Source organism: Pseudonaja textilis, chromosome 3 (assembly GCF_049901715.1).
Source record: "Pseudonaja textilis isolate UNSWEBS1 chromosome 3, rPseTex1.2, whole genome shotgun sequence".
NCBI lineage: Eukaryota > Metazoa > Chordata > Lepidosauria > Squamata > Elapidae > Pseudonaja > Pseudonaja textilis.
In genome coordinates, this window is record NC_141992.1 from 7286468 (window position 1) to 7307621 (window position 21154).

General features: G+C 43.3%; 1 protein-coding gene across 3 annotated transcripts in view; it reads left to right on the plus strand.

Moving 5' to 3' along the window:
* MYT1 (myelin transcription factor 1) overlaps positions 1–21154 on the plus strand; it is a 160024-nt gene that overhangs the window by 76857 nt on the left and 62013 nt on the right. For all 3 annotated transcript variants that reach the window (XM_087928876.1, XM_087928877.1, XM_087928875.1), the window contains exons 5-9: positions 6031–6093; positions 8205–8458; positions 10808–11644; positions 15725–15859; positions 20259–20349. In XM_087928876.1, coding sequence (XP_087785002.1) covers positions 6031–6093; positions 8205–8458; positions 10808–11644; positions 15725–15859; positions 20259–20349 — 1380 coding nt within the window. The remainder of the gene's footprint in view (positions 1–6030; positions 6094–8204; positions 8459–10807; positions 11645–15724; positions 15860–20258; positions 20350–21154) is intronic.

A 21154-nucleotide genomic window follows, 5' to 3' on the forward strand; every position in this document is an offset into this window, starting at 1 on the left:
AAGGCAGGCCAGGCCGTGCACCCGGTAATCTCCATAACAGCCTGTTCCTCAAAGTAGAAACACCATAGGAAGTTGGACCGGGGAGCTTCCAATTGCTCTTTGACGCCTGGAGTTTTCTAATGAGGAAGGAAAATAATCTCGCTTATTCGACCCGCAGGATTTGAACGTGCTCCATGAACCCTGAGAAGCGGGGGTGTTTTCAGGAATACCTGGCGGATTCTTAAATTAAGGAGTTAAGGAGAAACGTCTTAACCATGAGGATAATTAGTGGAACAGCTTGACTCCAGAAGTTGTGGATGCCCCGTCATTGGAGGTTCTTAAGAAGAGATCGGACAGTCACTTGTCTGGAATGGTATGGGGTGTCTTGCTTGGATAGGGGTTTGGAGTAGAAGACCCTGCCAAGGCCCGTCCAGTTCTGTTCTGATTGATTGATTGAAATCTGCAATTTAGATGTTATGGGGAGTTCTTGACTTACAACAATCCGTTTAGTGGAAGGGAGGGAGGGAAGGAGGAAAAGGACGGGATGAAGGAAGGAAAGAGGGAAGGAGGGAGGGAGGGAGGGAGGGAGGAAGGAAGGAAGGAAGGAAGGAAGGAAGGAAGGAAGGAAGGAAGGAAGGAAGGAAGGAAGGAAGGAAGGAAGGAAGGAAGGAAGAGGGAGGGAGGGAAGACAGGGAAGGAGGGAAGAAAAAAGGAAGAGGGAGGGAGGGAAGGAAAGAAGGAAGGAAGAGGGAGGGAGGGAGGGAGGGAAGGAAAGAAGGAAGGAAGAGGGAGGAAACAAGCAAGAGGGAGGGAGGGAGGGAGGAAAGATGGAAGGAAGGAATAAAGTGGGGTAAAACTCACTTGACTTTCTCGCTTAGCAACATACATTTTGGGCTCAATTGTGATCGTAAGTCGAGGACCATCTGTGCCAAATTCTGAGCAGTTGTGGTTTCATCTGGCATCCAGTCACTCATGGCTTCCTCTGGAAAACAGGTAGTCCTCACCTTATGGTCCCCAATGGTTCCATTGCTAAGCCAGGCAGTTGTTAAGTGAGTCATCCCCGATTTTATTTTATTTTTTCTCCCAACGATTGTTAAGTGACCCACTGCAGTTGTTAAGAGAATCAGGTGGTCATGAAGGGAGTCCAGTTTCCCCCATTGACTTTGCTTGTGGGAAAACAGCTGGGAAGGTGGCAAAGGGTGATCACATGACCCAAAGCTGCAACTGTCAAAAATACAGGTAGTCCTCAACTTATGACCCCAATTGAGCCCAAATTTTATATTGCTAAGTGAGACATTCGTTAAGTGAGTTTTTTACTACTTTTCTTGCCACCGTTGTTAAGTGAATCATTGCAGTTGTTAAGTTAGTCACCCAGTTGTTAAGTGAATCTGGCTTCCCCATTGACTTTGCTTGTCAGAAGCCCGCAAAAGGGGATCACATGGTGCCAGGTTATTGCACCTGTCATAAGTGTGAGTCAGTTGCCAAGCATCCAAACGTAAATCACATCACCACACGGGGATGCTGAAATGGTCATAAGTGTGAAAAACAGTCATAACTCACTTTTTCCCCGTGCTGTTGTAACTTCAAACAGTCGCTAAGGGAACCGTTGTAAGTCGAGGACTACCTGTACATGTTGGTTGCCGAGCACCTGAAGTTTGATCCCGTGACTGTGGGGATGCTGCCATGGTCGCAAGTGTGAGGACTGGTGGTATAGACAGTCCTCAACTTACAGTTACCATTGACATTGGAATTTTCACGGCAAGTAGTTGCCATTGTTAATTCAAGTTGGACCCCGTTTAGGACCGTTTTTTTATACAGCCGTCGTTATGCAAATTCACTTTTCCCAGGAACTAACAAAAAAGGTTGCAAATCCTGATAACAAGAAGTTGGAACCAGTCTTAAATACAAACCCAGCGCCTTTTCTGACCCAGGCTTTGTAAATCGTAGTTATTCCCAAACTTGTTTTAAAAGAAAAAGCTATTTTACTGCAACGCTGCAAATTGCTTTCATTCCCAGCCAGAACTCATTATAAACAGTCCCCCAAGATAAGCACACGCCTTTCAGTTCGGTGGAATGCTGCCAAAAACAGAAGTATCCAATTAACTATAAAAGCAACCAACCGAAGTACACAGAGCTTCAAGGATGACTCGGAACCGATCGAACTACTTTGCTTCCTGCAAAGGTTTAGTCATTGAGGTCTGACTTTTATCCTTTATGGGAGGAGCAATCACTTCCCAGACTTACTCTCGAATCGCCCCTTTTGTTTCAGTTACTCTTGACTTCTAGCAGCTCTGTGCATACGCACACTGGGAACAGGCTCCCCTGGGTCCTCTGCCTCGCTGCTGCCAGACTCCGGAGGCAGCACCCCACTCCCAGATGGTCCTGGCCCCATCTCTGCATCGGATGCAGGACCCTCATCCAAGTCCTCCCCGGACTCCCAGACTGGTCCCCATTCTTCTCCACTGTCCAGTTCCGCTGCCGTCTGCACCAGCTGTCAACAAACCACAACAATGCCAAGAATTGTGGATCACATGATCATGGGTATCAGTGGTGGTATTCTACCGGTTCGTCCCAGTTCTGGCATACCTGTAGCGCCAAAAATCAGCTGGCAGAGAACTGGTTCATTCAGAGTCTCTCTGACACTCTGCAGTTGGGCCCACCTGCCTCCCTCTGCTCCTTCGTCCTTTTTTAACCTCTCAGCTGTTTGTTGTGGCAGAGCAGATTCCTATGCTAAACAGCTGAGAGGCGCAGTAGCTTAGTTTTTACTGTTTTAAGGCGTGCACAAAGCATGCATTTGGTGCGTGCACGTGCAGGATTGTGCGAGGCGTGCAAGGCATGCAATCCCACCCCTGCAGCCACGCCCACCAAGCCACACCCACAGAACCAATGGTGGGAATTTCTGAATTCCACCACTGGTGAGGATAGTACAATGGTCATAACTGTGAGTTTCCCGAGGCTGTCGTCGCTTCAAACAGATTGAACGAACAGTCATAAGTCCAGGACTATCTGCAGAGTGGACGATCTCAAAACTACATTCGCGGAAATCCATTCCCCCAAAAATCAGAAGTTAAGCAAAGAATGCAATTTATTCATTAACAGAGGGATACAGTCGAGATCAAGTGAGGTACTAATACCACTCTATAAAGCTTTAGTAAGATCACACCTAGAGTACTGCATCCAGTTTTGGCCACCACGCTATAAAAAAGATGTTGAGATTCTAGAAAAAGTGCAGAGAAGAGCAACCAGGATGATTAGGGGACTGGAGGCTAAAACATATGAAGAATGGTTGCAGGAACTGGGCCTGGCTAGTCTAGTGAAGAGAAGGACCAGGGGAGACATGATAATAGTATTCCAATATTTGAGGGGCTGCCACAGAGAGGAGGAAGGGGTCAAGCTATTTTCCAAGGCCAGACAATGAATCATGGATGGAAACTGAACACAGAGAGATTTAACCTGGAAATAAGGAGAAACTTTCTGACAGTGAGAACAATCAACCCATGGAACAGAAGTTGCCCTCGGAAGTTGTGGGAGCGCCATCACTTGACACTTCCAAGAAGAGATTGGACTGCCATTTGTCAGAAACGGTGTAGGGTCTCCTGCTTGGGTGGGGGGGTTGGACTAGATGACCTACAACTCTGATGATGTTATCTGTTATTTCACCATTGTTGATCGTAGGAAGGCGTAGAAAATCCATGTGATTGAGTAATATGACATGGGCGGGGGGCTTTGTGTGTATGTGTGTGTGTGTGGTTTTGTTGTGTGTGTGTGTGAGAGAGAGAGAGAGAGAGAAACTATAACACATAAATAAAATAAAATTCCCCGGCTGTGAAAGCCTAAGTGTGGGAATTGCTTCCTTTTAAAAGGCCTGCTCTTACATATGCAAATCTTTAATTAAACACACTCATAAAACTATAATGAGCCCTTCATTTAATTAAATAGGGTGACTCATTTCATTAATTTTTAGCAAATCACAAAGCCGCTGCCTTCCCTCTTTTGAAATCGAAAGCAGCCGAGGAAATGTCGAAAGGGAATTCATTCTCTTCTCCGAGATGCTTCTAGGCATCACTTTACTTTCCAAGGCACCTGGCGCCTTCAGGTGCTCTCTGTCATCCATGTACAGGTAGTCTTCGGCTTACGACCACAACTGAGCCCAACATTTCTGTTGCTAAGTAAGACGGTGGTTGAGTTTTGCCCCGTTTTACCAACCTTTCTCGCCATAGTTTTTAAGTGAATCACCACTGTAGTTAAGTTAGAAACATGGTTGTTAAGTGGATCCGGCTTCCCCATTGGCTTGGCTTATCAGAAGATTGCAAAAAGGGACTACAATTGAGCCCAAAATTTATGTCCCTACATGAGATGATTTGTTAAATGAGTTCTGCCCAACTTTTCTTGCCGCTGTTGTGAAGTGAATCGTTGCATTGGTTAAGTTAGTAAACCGGTTGTTAAGTGAATCTGGCTTCCCCAATTGACTGTGCTTATCAGAAGGTCTCAAAAGGGGATCATGTGACTTTGGGACCCAAGAACGGTCATAACTACGAACCAACTGCCAAGAATTTGAATTTTGATCACATGATTATGGCGATGCTGCAGAGGTCATAACTGCAAACCGTCATAAATATGAGTCAGTTAGTTGCCAAGCGTTCTGAATTTTGATCGGGGTGCGGATGCTTCAAAAGTTGTAAGTGTGAAAAAATGGTCACAATTCACTTTTTTCAGTGCCATTGTAACTTTGAACGGTCGCTAAACGAACTGTTGTAAGTCAGGCCAATTGCCACACATATGTATAGAGCCGAGGTGGCACAGTGGTTAGAATGCAGGATTGTAGGCTGACTCTGCCGACTGCCAGCAGTTTGATCCTGACCAGCTCAAGGTTGACTCAGCCTTCCTTCCTTCCGAGGTCAGTAAAACGAGGACCCAGATTGTTGGGGACAATAGGCTGACTCTGTAAACCGCTTAGAGGGGGCTATAAAGCGGTATATAAGTTTGGTGCTATTGTTATCTTTTTTTTAAAAAAAGTTTTTTAGTTTTTAATTATTTAAATACATCTTTGTGAGAACAGCGTGGTTCCAGGTGTTTTACATTTTAAATCAGTCATATCCATAGTCACAAATACAGCTAAGATCACATCATTATCTATTACCAAATTTTCTTCTTTATATTCTCATAAATTATTTTATATCGATCAATCTCCATCTTTCTTGATCATATACTTAAATTCAACATGCTTACAGTTTAATCTATTCCTATCATTTCATTAATCAATCAAAATTTCATCTTAATTTATACCATCCACCATCAAATCCCCTTTCCAATATTATTACATATATTTTATTTTCTGTGCGTTTCCTCTGTCTAACTTCTCATTTTTACACAAATATATTTTCCATCTTCTTTTCTTTAGCCAACAATATAACAATATATCCTGATATACCTTACACAAGTGGATAACAAAATATTTAATTCATTAAAATCATTCTAATCAATCTCTAACTTCCTTGATCATATATTTCTTATGCTCACCATGTTTACAATTTAATCTATTCCTACCATTCATGGACCATTCAAGATTTAATCTTAATTTATATTTCCCCTATTATACCTCCCCAGTATTACATTTGCCACTGTTTTATCTATTTTATTTTCTGTATGTTCTCTTCCCTCTAACATCTCATTTTTACACAAATATATTTTCTTTTAGCCAATAATATCACTTATAACATTACAACCTTGTTACCTTATATATATGAATAATAAAAGTTATAATTCATTAAAAATATTATCCTACTATATGGTTACTATTGTTATCTCAATTGTGATCACATGTCCATGGGGATCCTGGACAGGTTGTAAGCGTGAAAAACACTCGTAATTCACTTTTTTTCCAGTGCCTTTGTAACTTTGAAAGGTCACTCAACTTTCGTAAGTCGAGGACTACTTGAGGTTGAGTTGACTTGGTTCCTTCTCCCTCTTCTTCCTCCCCCACCCACCCCCTGCCTTGGAAATTATGCCCGCTTTTATTTCTGGCTTGTGTGTGTCACCCTCTTCACACAGCTGTCCCACTCCAGGATGCAATGGATCAGGACACATTCGAGGAAAGTACGCGAGACACAGGAGGTGAGTTTTGGGTGTCCGTTTGGCATCTCTAATTCTAACTGCCATCTCAGTCACCTTCACTGAATTCTTCAGCAAGGAGGCTCAGAACACCAAACCATCTTCTGAATTGATGGCCAATTTTTGTGATCAGTTAGGTGACTTTGGGTCAATCACTGAATGATTGTCAGTTCTAGTCCCACCTTAGGCAAGAAAGCCATTGGGTGACTTTGGGCCAATCACCAGGAGACTGTGAGCTCTAGTCCCATTTTAGGCATGAAAGCCGGCTGGGTGACTTTGGGCCAATCACCAGGAGACTGTGAGTTCTAGTCCCACCTTAGGTATGCAAGCCATTGGGTGACTTTGGGCCAATCACCAGGAGACTGTGAGTTCTAGTCCCATTTTAGGCATGAAAGCCGGCTGGGTGACTTTGGGCCAATCACCAGGAGACTGTGAGTTCTAGTCCCATTTTAGGCATGAAAGCCGGCTGGGTGATTTTGGGCCAATCACCAGGAGACTGTGAGTTCTAGTCCCATTTTAGGCATGAAAGCTGGCTGGGTGACTTTGGGCCAATCACCAGGAGACTGTGAGTTCTAGTCCCACCTTAGGTATGCAAGCCATTGGGTGACTTTGGGCCAATCACCAGGAGACTGTGAGTTCTAGTCTCATTTTAGGCATGAAAGCTGGCTGGGTGACTTTGGGCCAATCACCAGGAGACTGTGAGTTCTAGTCTCATTTTAGGCATGAAAGCTGGCTGGGTGACTTTGGGCCAATCACCAGGAGACTGTGAGTTCTAGTCCCACCTTAGGTATGCAAGCCATTGGGTGACTTTGGGCCAATCACCAGGAGACTGTGTGTTCTAGTCTCATTTTAGGCATGAAAGCCGGCTGGGTGACTTTGGGCCAATCACCAGGGACTGTGAGTTCTAGTCCCACCTTAGGTATGCAAGCCATTGGGTGACTTTGGGCCAATCACCAGGAGACTGTCCCACCTTAGGTATGCAAGCCATTGGGTGACTTTGGGCCAATCACCAGGAGACTGTGAGTTCTAGTCCCACCTTAGGCATGAAAGCCATTGGGTGACTTTGGGCCAATCACCAGGAGACTGTGAGTTCTAGTCCCATTTTAGGCATGAAAGCTGGCTGGGTGACTTTGGGCCAATCACCAGGAGAATGTGAATTCTAGTCCCACCTTAGGCATGAAAGCCATTGGGTGGCTTTGGGCCAATCACCAGGAGACAGTGAGCTGTAGTACCACCTTATAACTTGTCATGATCAGCAGAAAAGGGGCCTCCTTGAATATCTGTTTTCAGTAATAAAAGTGCCTTTGATTGATGCTTCCAGTTTCCTGGAAGAATCTGCATTCTCATAAGAACTGGTTCAAGGTGGCCCAGATGAGGATGACCCAGAAAGTTGAATTATAATATATAACCTGAAAACTCTTTATCATGTGGAAAATGCACACCTTGAATATTCAGTTGGTCATCAACCAAATCATGCTGAGAATATTAGGGGATAATATGAACTCTTACATGCTATTTATATACAGTAGTTATAATTCTGAGCTTCCATCCAAATAATAGCACTAGGAAATGGTCATATGGTTATGTAGACACCTGCTTCTATCACATTGCGTTGAGTGGTTTCTCTTATGCTCTCTTTCTTTCTTTCTTTCTTTCTTTCTTTCTTTCTTTCTTTCTTTCTTTCTTTCTTTCTCTCATTCTCTTCTTTCTCTTTATTTCTTTTCTTTCTCTTTCTCTCTCCTTTTCTCTTTCTCTTCCCCTCTGTTTCTGTTTCTCTGTTTCCCTCTTTCTCTTTTTTCTTTTTCTCTTTCTCTTTCTCTTCCTCTCTTTCTGTTTCTGTTTCTCTGTCTCTCTTCCTCCCCCTCTCTTTCGGTTTCTCTCTTTTTCTTTCTTTGTTTCTCTTTCTCTCTTTTGCTTTTCTTCCTCTCTTTCTGTTTCTCTCTGCTGTTTCTGTTTCTGTCTTTTTCTTTCTCTCTTTCTCTTTTTCTCTTCCTCTCTTTCTGCTTCTGTTTTTCTCTCACTGTCTCTCTTTCTCTTCCCCTCTCTTTCTGTCTCTCTTTTCCCTCTCTTTCTCTTTCTCTCTTCTTTCTCTTTTCTCTTGGCTTTCCTCCTAGTTTACAAAGCTGCCCGCTGGCGAAGAAGAGGAAACTTCAGCACTTAGAAGCAGGGCACCTGGAGCCCAAGAGGAAATCCCACCCCTTGAAACTCACCCTGGACGAGGGCTACAATGTGGACAGTGATGGGAGCGAAGAGGCCGAAGCCAAGCAGGACTCTGTGACGGATGATTCGGAAGGCACCCTGGAAGAGGAAGATGAGGAAGGAGCCCTGATGCAAAAGGAGGCGTCGAGCAGCCCTCCCTCGGAAGAAGGTGCGGGGTCCCTCCTTCCAGGGGTGGGATTCAAAAATCCCAGCAACCCATTTCACTGCCCAGTTGCTGGGTGGCTGGGGCCATGGTGGGTGGGACCTACTGAAACTTCCTGTTTCCGGCTTATGGTCGGCCTCCAGAGCCCGGGGGGAGGAAGTTTTTGCTCTCCCAAGGGTACAGAGGCTTCCCCTGGGCCTCTGGGAGGGAGAAAATGGCCTCCCCGGGCTCTGGAGGCCCTCCGGAAGCCAGAAACAGGCCCATTTCTGGTCTTCCAGAAGGCCCATTTCCACCCCTCCCAGAGCCTTCGTGTGGACCCTGCACTTACCTCTATCGGAAAAGGGCTGTGTGGGGCCAGCTGGTCAGTTGAAATACCAGTTTGGCTGTAACTTTAACAACCGGTTCTCCTGAACTGGTCCAAACCGGTAGAATACCACCCTTAGTTCCTTCTGATAATCTCAGCACTGTACTGGTAGTCCTTGACGTAACAACCAGAAGTGGATCCAGCATGTCCATTGCAAAAAACCAAGATGGTTCTTAAGTGAGTCCCAGGAAACAAGCATTTCCGTTGCTGAGTGAGGCAGTTGTTAAGGGGACTTGCGCCTTGTTTAAAGGACCCTTTTGGACCACCGTTGTTAAATGAATCACTGCAGTCATTGAGTGAATCGCATGGTTGTTAAACAAATCCAGCTTCCCCTGTTGACTTTGCTTGATTGGAAACTGCTAAGAACATGCCAGTTGCCAGGTGTACCTGAATTTTGATCACATGACTGAGGGGATGCTGCAACGGTCATAAGTATGAAGACTAGTCATAAGTCAGTTTTTTCGATGCCATCGTAACTTCAAAAAGTCACTAAACTAACGGTTGTTAAGTCTAGGACGAGCTGCAATGGCTCCTCGAAATCAGGGGTCTCCAACCTTGGCAACTTTAAGCCTGGAGGACTTCAACTCCCAGAATTCCCCAGCCAACTTTGCTTTGCTGGCTAGGGAATTCTGGGAGTTGAAGTCCTCCAGGCTTAAAGTTGCCACGGTTGGAGACCCCTTCTCTAAATAATACGTCCATAAGTTCTTCATTCAGAAAATTAAGAAAGGAGCCACATTTTGGTCTTTGGTGCCCTCTGAGCTTGGTTGTTTTCTTGCAGATGTTTCATGACCCAGCTACATAACATCATCAGTGCCGGTAAGGAATGCAGTTTGCTCTCAATTTATACAGGTAGACCTCGGCATACGACCACAATGGAGCCCAAAAGTTGTATTGCTAAGTGAGAAATTTTTTAAGTGAAATTTGCCCCATTTTACAGCTTTTCTTCCCACAGTTGTTAAGTCAATCAGTGCAAGTTATTAAGTTAGTAACATGAAGTGCATCTGGTTTCCCCATGGACCTTGCTTGTCAGACGGTCGCAAAAGGGGAAAACCATGACCCTGGGGCACTGTAACCGTCATGAGTCATTTGCAAGCATTTGAATGTAAATCATGTGACCATGGGTGAAAAACGGTCACCAGTCACTTTTTCCAGTGTTCTTCTAACTTTGAACAGTTACTAAATGAACAGTTGTTAACTCGAGGATTACCTGAATTCTAGAAGATTGTACCATATTGTTGGGAGTGATCTTGAAAGTTCTTCAATTGGGCTCCTAAACCACTTACTTCCACCAACACTGATAGGGCAAGCCACTAGAATATCAAGTGAGAGCAAGCCCTACCCACTTCTAGCAGTGATGATGTTACCTAGTTGGGTCATGAAACGTTTGCAAGAAAACCACCAAGTTCAGAGAGCACCAAAGATCCCACTGTTCTCCTCCTCCTCCTCCTCCTCCTCCTCCTCCTCCTCCTCCTCCTCCTCCTCCTCCCTGCTCCACTCCACAATCACCCTCCCTTCTAGCACTGATGATGTTGCCTAGTTGGGTCATGAAACATCTGCAAGAAAACCACCAAGTTCAGAGAGCACTGGGGACCCACTGTCCTTCCCTTCTAGCACTGATGATGTTACCTAGTTGGGTCATGAAACGTTTGCAAGAAAACCACCAAGTTCAGAGAACACCAAAGATCCCATTGTCCTCCTCCTCCTCCTCCTCCTCCTCCTCCTCCCTCCTCCACTCCACAAACACCCCTCCCTTCTAGCAATGATGATGTTACCTAGTTGGGTCATGAAACATTTGCAAGAAAACCACCAAGCTCAGTGTGCACCAAGGATGTCCCAGCCTGTCCCTCTGCTTGCTATCCCCCTTGTCAGGCAAAAGCCTCACACACTACACAACAGATACAAAAGTAGGGACGCGCTTACCTCTCCCCCACCCCCCACCCCCAATTGTACCCACAACCATTTTCAAGAAATCGCTCTCTTTTTCAATCCAGGCCAAAGAACAGAAGAAACTGTCGTCTCTAAACGGCCTGTGTCGGAAAGCGAAGGCGAGGTCTCCAGCAGCGGAGGAAACACCATGCACTTGCTCTGCGAAGGAGCAACAGAAGAAGAAGAGGAGGAGGAGGAGGAAGAAGAGGAGGAGGAGGAGGAGGAGGAAGAAGAAGAGGAAGAAGCAGTTGAGGAGGAATGCGAAAAGGAGATCATCATCCATACAGAAGATGCAGAAGAAGTGATTGAGGTCACCAGCGAAAGGAGCAGTGATTTGTGCCTAGAACATCAGGAGGATGAGGCGAGCTGTGAGGACTCGTGCAAGCTCCAAAAAGAGGAGGAAGAAGACGAGGAGGAGGAGGAGGAAGAAGAAGAAGAAGACCATGATGAAGAAGAAGAAGAAGAAGAAGGCGAGGAGGAAGAGGAGGAGGAAGAGGAAGAAGAAGAATACGAAGAGGAGGAAGAAGAGGAAGTGATGGCTGATGTCCTCTGTCAAGAAGTGCCTCACACTTCTCAGGATAGCCCCCAAACTCACTGTGAAAGACAGGCGGTCAACCCCAAGCCGGAATATTCTGTCATTGTGGAGGTCAGGTCGGACGATGAAAAGGATGACGACACTCACTCTCAGAAGTCCACCGTGACCGACGAATCTGAGATGTACGATATGATGACGCGGGGGAACCTGGGCCTGTTGGAGCAGGCCATCGCCCTGAAAGCGGAACAGGTCAAAGTGGTGAGGGACCCCGGGCAGCCGGCGTCAGGAGAGCACGCGAAACATTTCCAAGCAGAGGAGAAGCAGAACAAGACCTTGGAGTCCATCCGGAAGAACTATTACAGCAAAGGTAAGAAGAGACGGCTCTGCGCGATGGCTCAGGGGTTGAAGACGCTGAGCTTTCCAGCCGGAAAACTGGCAGGCTGGATTTGAGACCCGGGCGTGCAAGACAAGGTGAGCTCCCATTCTTGCCTCAGCTCCTCCTAGCAGTTTTGAAAGCATGCAAATGCAAGTAGATAAATAGGTATCACTTTGGGGGGAAAGCAACTGTGAGCTGTGCACCGTGGCGTATAGTCATAACAGAGTTTGAAAGGACCTTAGAAGATTTCTAGTCCGACCCACTGCTCAAGCAGGAACCCCTATACTGGGGATGACCTGTAAGCAGGGTCAAGTTACACGTTTTCCAAATTTTTGACCCTCTGAGCTTCAAAGTTTCACTATCGCTGGTCTAAAATTATCTAGCTACGCTACTGCTGACAGTTTGAGATTCCTTTGGCCTAAAAGTTAGCCTTCCTCAGTTGGAAAAGAAATGTATTGTACGATTTATGGATTTGGGGATTAAAAAGGATGGGGAAAGAATAAGAGAGCAATTATTCAATAGGAAGAAGGGCTAAAATCATAATTCCGTGTTTTCTTTCTGTTTTGCTTCTTCTTTTCCACCTTTTGTTTATTTTCCCTTTATTTATTTATTTTGTAGCAATAGCACTTAGACTTATATACCACTTCACTGTGCTTTTACAGTCCTCTCTAAGCGGTTTACAGAGTCAGCTTATTTCCCCCAACAATCTGGGTCCTCATTTTACCCACCTCAGAAGGACGGAAGACTGAGTCAACCCTGAGCCGGTGTGATTCGAACCGCTGAACTGTTGGCAGTTGGCAGTCAGCAGAAATAGCCTGCAATATAAATCGGAAACAGCCTGCCATATTCTAACCGCTGTGCCTCCACAGCTCTTTTCTTTTCCCCTATTCTTTTTTTTTAAAAAATAAATTTTATTGAATTTACAATTAAAAACATATTGACAATGCATACAGAAAAAGAAAATAAAAAGAACATCCAGGCTAGCAAACCGGAGAAAGAAGAGAGTAAAGAGTGTAGAAGAAAAAAGAGGGAAAGAAAAGAGTAAGAGAGGAAAGGGATACGTCTAAAAGCAAACAGTATCCTTTTTGACAGTCTGTAAGATCCATTTCAGCTAAATTAATTCAAATACTCTCATCTCGTCTACTATACTTACATTTTTTTTCCCCTATTCTAATAAATACTAATAAAGTGGTAAATCACGTGATCTGCTCATTTTACAACCATTACAACTTATGACTGTGATGGGCAGGCTCCATTATGGTTGTAAATTGAGGATTACCTGTAGCCTAGTAAAACCTGAGTATATCAACCTGAGTAATAACTTTTTGGACACTGCCAATTAACCCTATTTCCCGATACCCTGTTTCCCCAAAAATACAACCTACCCTGAAAGTAAGTCCTAGCTTGATTTTTATATGTGTACTCAATATAAGCCCTACCCCCCCCCCAAATAAGCCCTAATTAAGATCCCAACCACTCCAGAGTAGACGGGTAAAAATTAAGCTAGGGTGGGGGTGCAGGGGGTGGAGATGTCCTAATACTTACCTTTGGATAGTTGTAGCCAGGCCTTGCACACCCCGACACCTGCCTTGCCGGCCCATTTCTTCTGCAGCCGGCAAGGCTGGCAAAGCTTTCCCTGAAGGCTTCTGTAGCTGATAACAAAGCTCTGGATCGATCCAGAGCTCTGTTACCAGGTGCAGAGGCCTTCAGGAAAGACTTGCCAGCCGCAGAAGAAATTCCTGAAGGCCTCTGAAAGTGAAAAGGAGGCTGGGGCTGATGCATGCAAGTGAGGTTAGTCAGTGGATGACATCCCTCCCCCAAAATAAGGCCTGGTGACTTTTTTGGTGGCAAAAAAAAAAGTAAGACAGGGTTTTATTTTCAGGTAGTGAGAATAAACCAGTGGAACAGCTTGCCACCAGAAGTTGTGGGTGCTCCATCACTGGAGGTTATTAAGATGACACTGGACAGTCACTTGTCTGAAATGGTACAGGGTCTCCTGCTTGGGCAGAGAGCTGGACTAGAAGACCTCCAAGGTCCCTTCCACCAGCTCTGTTATTCTGTTATTCTGGATAAAGAGCAAGCCTCCAGAGTTTTACTTATTATATCTTGATTTCCAGGGGTATATATTTTTTCTGATCCCTGCCGGAGACCGGAGTTAAGTAGACATTTGAGTTAATAACGAGAGGCAGCCTTTGCAGTTTGATGTCTGTAGGGTTCCTTCGCATAAACTCTTCCAGGCCACAGAAGGCGAGAGCTTGTAGAGCAGCGCAAAAGCATTGAAAGGAGGTTTCACTTCATCGCTGCAGGCAGCCCAGCTTCAAAGCTGCTTTGAGAAGTTAAGGAAAGTAAATGAAAGAAGGCTCTACTTAAAGGATAGAGGAGACGGCTGGGTGGGTTCATTTGGCACAACTTCTCAGGGAATCCCCGACACGTTCAGGAACCAGGAAAGGCTTCTGGGTGTGGACAGAGGCCTTTTCTGAACACAAGAAGTGGAGGAAGCCCCAGAAGTGATGAAAAGTGTCCCAGGAAGGCGATTTTTATCATCGCTGCCATCTTGAGGATGCAAATAATGGGACTTCCCCACCATTTTGTGTCTTGCTGAGCCAAAATATTGTTCCCTTAGGGGCAGAATGGAGGTCTGATCTGCATAGGAACTTTATTTATCTATCTATCTGTCTGTCTGTCTGTCTGTCTGTCTGTCTATCTATCTATCTATCTATCTATCTATCTGTCTGTCTGTCTGTCTGTCTCTCTGTCTGTCTGTCTATCTATCTATCTATCTATCTATCTATCTATCTATCTATCTATCTATCTATCTATCTATCTATCTATCTATCTATCTATCTATCTATCTATCTATCTATCTATCTATCTATCTATCGATCTATCGATCTATCGATCATCTATCATCTATCTTTCTATCTCCTTTCCTTCCTCCCTCCCTTCTTTCCTTCTCCTCACCTCCTTCATTCCCTCATCTATTTTTCCTTCCTTCCTTCCTTCCTTCCTTCCTTCCTTCCTTCCTTCCTTCCTTCCTTCCTTCCTTCCCTTCCCTTCCCTTCCCTTCCCTTCCCTTCCCTTCCTTCCTTCCTTCCTTCCTTTTTCTTCCTTCCTTCTTCCCTTCTTCCCATTTCCATTTATATCCCACCTTTATTATTTTTACAAATAACTCAAAGCAGGCAAACATATCCAACACACCTTCCTTCTCCTATTTCCCCTTCAACAGCCCCCCTGTGAGATGGGCTGGGATGAAAGAGAATGACTGGTCCTAAGTCACTCGGCTCGCTTCCACAGCTAAGGTGGGCCTAGAACCCCACCATCTCGTAGTGATTTTTCCCAAAGTCATCCAATCAGGCTTCATCCCTAAGACCAGATTAGAACACAGAATCTCTTGATAATTGGCCTAAAGTCACCCAGCTGCCTTTTATGTTTTAGGCAGGACTAAAACTGACAGTCTCCTTGTCATTGGCCCTAAATCACCCAGGCAGGTTTCACACCTAAGGCAGAACTAGAACTCACAGTCTCCTAATGGTTGATCCAAAGTCACCCAGCTGCCTTTCATGTCTAAAGCAGGACTAGAACTCACAGGCTCCTGGTGATTGGCCCTAAATCACCCAGCTGCCTTTTATGTCTAAGGCGGACTAGAATTCATAGCCAGCTGGTGATTGACCCAAAGTCACCGACCCGGCTTTCATGCCTAAGGCAGGGCTAGAACTCATCATCTGCTTTCTCGCTCAGTACCTTTTACCATTTAGAGGGACGCAGAGTGGCTCAGTGGCTAAGACACTGACCTTGTCGATCAGAAAGGTCAGCAGTTCGGCGGTTCAAATCCCTAGCGCCCTGTAATGGAGTGAGCTCCCGTTACTTGTCCCAGCTTCTACCAACCTAGCAGTTCGAAAGCTCTCTCTCTGTTTCTCCCTCTCCCCTTTCCTCCCTCTCGCCCCCTCTCTCTTTTTCTTTTTTTCAGGGGAAAAAACTATTGTAGATGACGCGATAGGTTTCTTGGAGCAACCCTACCCATCTAAATCTGATCGTAAGGTCCTTTATACACCCTCTTCATTCATTTTCTAGATTCTTCAAGACCCGAGAAACGTGAAATCAAATGTCCCACCCCAGGCTGTGATGGCACCGGTCACGTCACTGGACTCTATCCTCATCATCGCAGCTTGTCTGGTTGCCCACACAAAGACAGGATTCCTCCGGAGAGTAAGTGCGTCTTAAAATCCACTACACCGTTAGTGGAATTCTTTTTTTTTTTTTAGATATATTTTTATTAAGTTTCCATTATTACAACTCAAAACATCTTGGTTTCAACAGCATGTTTGACATCTATACAGGTTCTTATCTTATATAACTTAACACATATTTACATTTATGTAACATTGATTAATAATTTTAGCTATAATTATTATTCTTATATATTCTACATATTTACAATTCATTTTCTTGAGGTCTCTTACAGGTTAATTTCCTATCTTATTTCTTATTTCTGTTTGTTATCCAATCATACCAATTTATTCCAAATTAAAAAATATTCAGAGTCTTCTTTCTCTTTCAATTTCAAAGTAAACATATTCATTTCAGCACTTTCCAGTATTTTTTGTAATATTAGTTCTTTTCTAGGAATATTGGAAGTTTTCCATACTTGTGCACAGGCTATTCTGGTGGCTGCTATGATATGTAACATTAGATGTTTTACTTTTTTTGGAATTTGGTCTTTAATAATTCCTAAGAGAAAGGTTTTTGGTCTGAGTTCAATTTGATAGCCGGTGATCTCCTGTAGCCAATTTTTAATTTGGATCCAGAATGTCCCGGTCTCGGGGCATAACCACCACATATGGTAAAATGTACCGTCAACTTTTTTGCATTTCCAACATTTTGGGCTTACACTGGGGTATATTTTTGCCAGTCTTGTTGGGACCAGATACCATCTGTAAAACATTTTGTACAGATTTTCTTTATATGCTGAAGATATTGTTAATGTTAGTGGAATTCTTATAAAACAGCTGTTTACAGTTAAATCCTCGAAGTACAACCATTCATCTAGTGGCCAAGCTTTTTGTGGGATTTTTTTTTTTTTTTTTGCCATGGTTATTAAGTGGATCACTGCAGTTCTGAAGTGAATCACGTGGTCCTTAAATGAATCTGCTTCCCCTATTGACTCGGATTGTTGGAAGCTGGTTGGGAAGGTCACAAAAAAAGAGATCACATGACCCTGGAGCACTGAAATGTTATAAATACAGGTGATCCTCAACTTACGACCATAATTGAGGCCAGACCTTAGGTTGTTCAGTGAGAAATTTGTTAAGTTTGGCTCCCATTTTACAACTTTTCTTGCCACGTTTGTTAAGTGAATCGCTGCTGTTGTTAAATTAGCAGCATGGTTGTTAAGTGAATCCAGCTTCCCCCTTGGCTTTGCTTATCAGAAGGTCACAAAAGAGGATCATGTGACCTTGGGAATTCAACCGTCATAGATATGAACCAGTTGACCACCATCTGAATGTGAATCATGTGGCCATGAGGATGCTGCAATAGTCATTCAGTGTGAAAAACGATCGTAAGTCACTTTTTTCAGTGACGTCGTAACTTCGAACAGCCACCAAAATGAACTGTTGTCAGTTCAAGACCATCTGTACATGCCGATTGAGAAGCCCCTCAATTCTGGCCATGTGACTGTGGAGATGCTCCAAGGGTTGTAAGTGTGAGGACCTGTTGTAAGCCATTTTTTTCAGCGTCAGTGGAGGAACCCTTGTAATTTTATTTATTTTCTTTCAAGTTGATCCTCAGAGAAGACTTTGAGATTAAGGTATATATCCTTGAATTACGACCACAACTGAGCCCAAAATTTCTCTTGCTAAGGAGGACAATGAATTTTGCCGTTTTATGTCCTTTCTTGCTAGGGTTGTTAAGTGAATCAGTGCCGTTCTTAAGTTAGTAACCCGGTTGTTAAGTGAATCTGGTTTCCCCGTTGCCTTTGGCTTGTCAGAAGGTCACAAAAGGGGATCCCATGACCCCGGGTCACTGCAGCCATCAAAAATATGAGTCAGTTTGTTGCTAAGCATCTGGATTTTGATCAGGTGGGAATCCTTCAAAGGTCATTAAGTGTGAAAAATAGCCATAACCCAATTTTTTCAGTGCCATTGTAACTTTGATGAATGGTCATTAATTGAACAGTTATAAATCGAGGACTACCTGTGGTAGATAGGTAGAATGTGAGTCTAGGCCTACTTTTAGAAAAATTGTGGATTTACCTCATAAAAGGATGAATGGAGGATAGCAGAGGCTGATTACTGAGCCTGGATGAAGAATCCTCTAGCAAAAGTGCCTGGGGTATCCTAATTTATATATTTTATTTATTATTTAAATTTATTACAGCTGCCGAACCCCAATAGGCTCTTGCCTTGGAATAAATCAGCAGCTTCATCTGTATTGATGCCTATAAAACGCAATACAAGATGAAGAAAAAAAGTGATATTTTTCTCAATCTCAACCTATTTGGAGAGAAAGTTGAATAGGCCAGTGCTGGGAGGTTTTAAATTTTAATAAGACAATGTGGTGTGGAAGAGTTTCATTAACTTTTTCCCCAAAGGGAAAATATTTGCTATTTCTGAGTCTAAAATAATTTCTTTTATAATTCTCTCTCAAGAAAGAAGGTGTGAGCTTATGAAAAATAACAATAAAAAAACACAATCTATCTTATTAGTTCATTACAAAGGCTGCAGATCCACACACAAAAGAGAGAGAGAAAGAAAGGAACATTGGTTGTCTATTTCCTCACGGGGAAATGAAAAGCAAAAATATGTGGAAGTGCTGCTCTTTTGAAAGACATTTTTCTTTACTTCCAAGGTTATCTTCACAAAAGGCAGTAAGAAGAAAATACGTATGTTTGTATTAAAGAATCAGATATTTGACATAAATATATGGAAAGCCCCTGAACCAGAGAACCAATCTGGCTTCATTGCACAAAGAGAACTGGATAGTCTGTCTGTCTGTCTGCCTGTCATCTCATCCTCTCTCTCTCTATATATATCATCTCTTCTCATATCTATCATTTCTCCCTCTATCATCTCTCATCTGTCTGTCTGTCTGTCTATCTATCTATCTATCTATCTATCTATCTATCTATCTATCTATCTATCTATCTATCTTTCTATCTACCTACCTACCTACCTATCAACTATCGATCTATATCTTTCATCCTCTCTCTCTATCATCTCTTCTCATATCTATCATTTCTCTATCATCCCTCATCTATGTATCTATATATCTGTCTATCATCCATCTATCTATCTATATCATCTCATCCTCTCTGTCTCTATCATCTTTTCTTATATCTATCATTTCTTCCTCGATCATCAATCATCTATCTAATATCTATCTATCTATCTGTCATCTATCTACCTATCTATCATCTCATCCTCTCTCTCTATCATCTCTTCTCCTATATATCATTTCTCTCTCTATCATCTATCTTATCTCTGTCCCTACCTGCCTGCCATCCTGTCTGTCCATATCTATCTATCTATCTATCTATCTATCTATCTATCTATCTATCTATCTATCTATCTATCTATCTATCTTTTATAAATAAGAATAGAATAACAGAGTTGGAAGGGACTTTGTAGGTCATCTAGTCCAACCCCCCGCCCAAGAAGGAGACCCTACACCATTTCTGACAGATGGCAGTCCAGTCTCCTCTTGAAAGCTTCCAGGGATGAAGCTCCCACAACTTCTGAAGGCAACTTCTGTTCCATGGGTTGATTGTTCTCACTGTCAGAAAATTTCTCCTTATTTCCAGGTTGAATCTCTCCTTGATCAGTTGCCATCCATTGTTCCTTGCCTGGCCTTCAGGTGCTTTGGGAAACGCATTGCTTTGATCCAAAAGAAACCAACTGAAAAGTTAATCTAGGAGTTGCAGGTTCAAAGGCTATATCCTTAAGCATTATGCACAGGTAGTCCTTACCTTACGACCAGTCACTTTGAAGTTACAATTGGGCTCCATGAAAGAAACTTATAATCCAGTGCCGAAGTTCCAATGGACATAGACCTGGTTCAAGAGATTGGCTTTCCATTCTGTATATCTATCTCAAACCTCTGATTCTTTAAAAACCAACCTACATATTTTAAACTCCTTGCCTTAACAGATAACAGACACTCAAAGTTGGAAGGAACCTTATAGGTCATCTAGTCCAACCCCCCCACCCAAGTGGGAGACCCTACACCATTTCTGACAAATGGCAGTCCAATCTCTTCTTGCCTTTTGTGAAGATAACCTTAAAATAAAGAAAAAAGAACAGCACTTACCCTTATTTTTGTTTTTCATTTACCCGTGAGGAAATAATTAACCAATGTTCCTTTCTCTTGGGGTTTTTTTTGGCTGGAGGGGGGGTGTTCTCTTGTTTCCAGAAGTTGTGGTTGCTCCATCAGTTGAGGCTTTTAAAAAGAGATTGGAGAATCATTTGTCTGAAATGGTATATAGGGTTTCCTGTTTGAGCAGGGGGTTGGACTAGAAGACCTCCGAAGTCCCTTCCGACTCTGTTATTCTGTTACTTTTATTATTACTACGATTCTCACCTTTCTCCTCATTTTCTTCTTCATTCTCAAGTCCTGGCCATGCACGAGAATGTATTAAAATGCCCAACACCTGGATGCACCGGACAGGGCCATGTAAATAGCAACCGCAATACTCACCGAAGGTACGTGATTTTTCTGCCGTATCCGAGGTATTCAAAATAATGACTCAGGCAGCTCTATGTTTAATAAACATGATTATCCGATTGGGACAGCAATCGAACTAGAGGAAGGAGAGTTCAGAAAAGGACTGGAAACAGTGGGTGGCATCAGAAATGGTCTTGCATTTTTGTCTTGTCTATTTTGCATTAATTTGCACACACACACACAAATGGGATACAGGTAGTCCTTGACTTATGGTCACTGTTGAGCCCAAAACATCTGTCGCTAAGTGAAACATTTGTTAAGTGAGTTTGTCCCATTCGTTAAGTGAATCACTGTGGTTGTTGAATTAGTAAGATGGTTGTTAAGTGAAAACTGGCTTCTCCATTGCTGGTCAGAAGGTCGCCAAAGGGGATTGCATGACCCCAGGATGCTCCAACCGTCGTAGATATGAGTCAATTGACAACGGTCTGAATTTTGATCAGGGATGTTGGCAATGGTCCTTAAGTGTGAAAACTGGTCAGGGCCGTTGTAACTTTGAACGGTCACTAAATGAACTGTTATAGGTTGAGGACTATCTGTACTGCATTTTTAGAAGCAGGGATTATGTCACCACTGAGAAAGTATCTGAGAAATTGTTCCCCCCCCCCCAAAAAAAAACCACATCAAAGTTTGCGGTGACTAAATTTTCCGTTTAATTTCTGCGTCCATTCTATGCTAGTTTTATTTTAAACTAGAATTGTTTTTTCCCCAATGTATCTTATCGTGAAGGATTTATAATTTTGTTGACATACCTCTTTTCTTTGTAAAATATTTTGAAATCTCCAG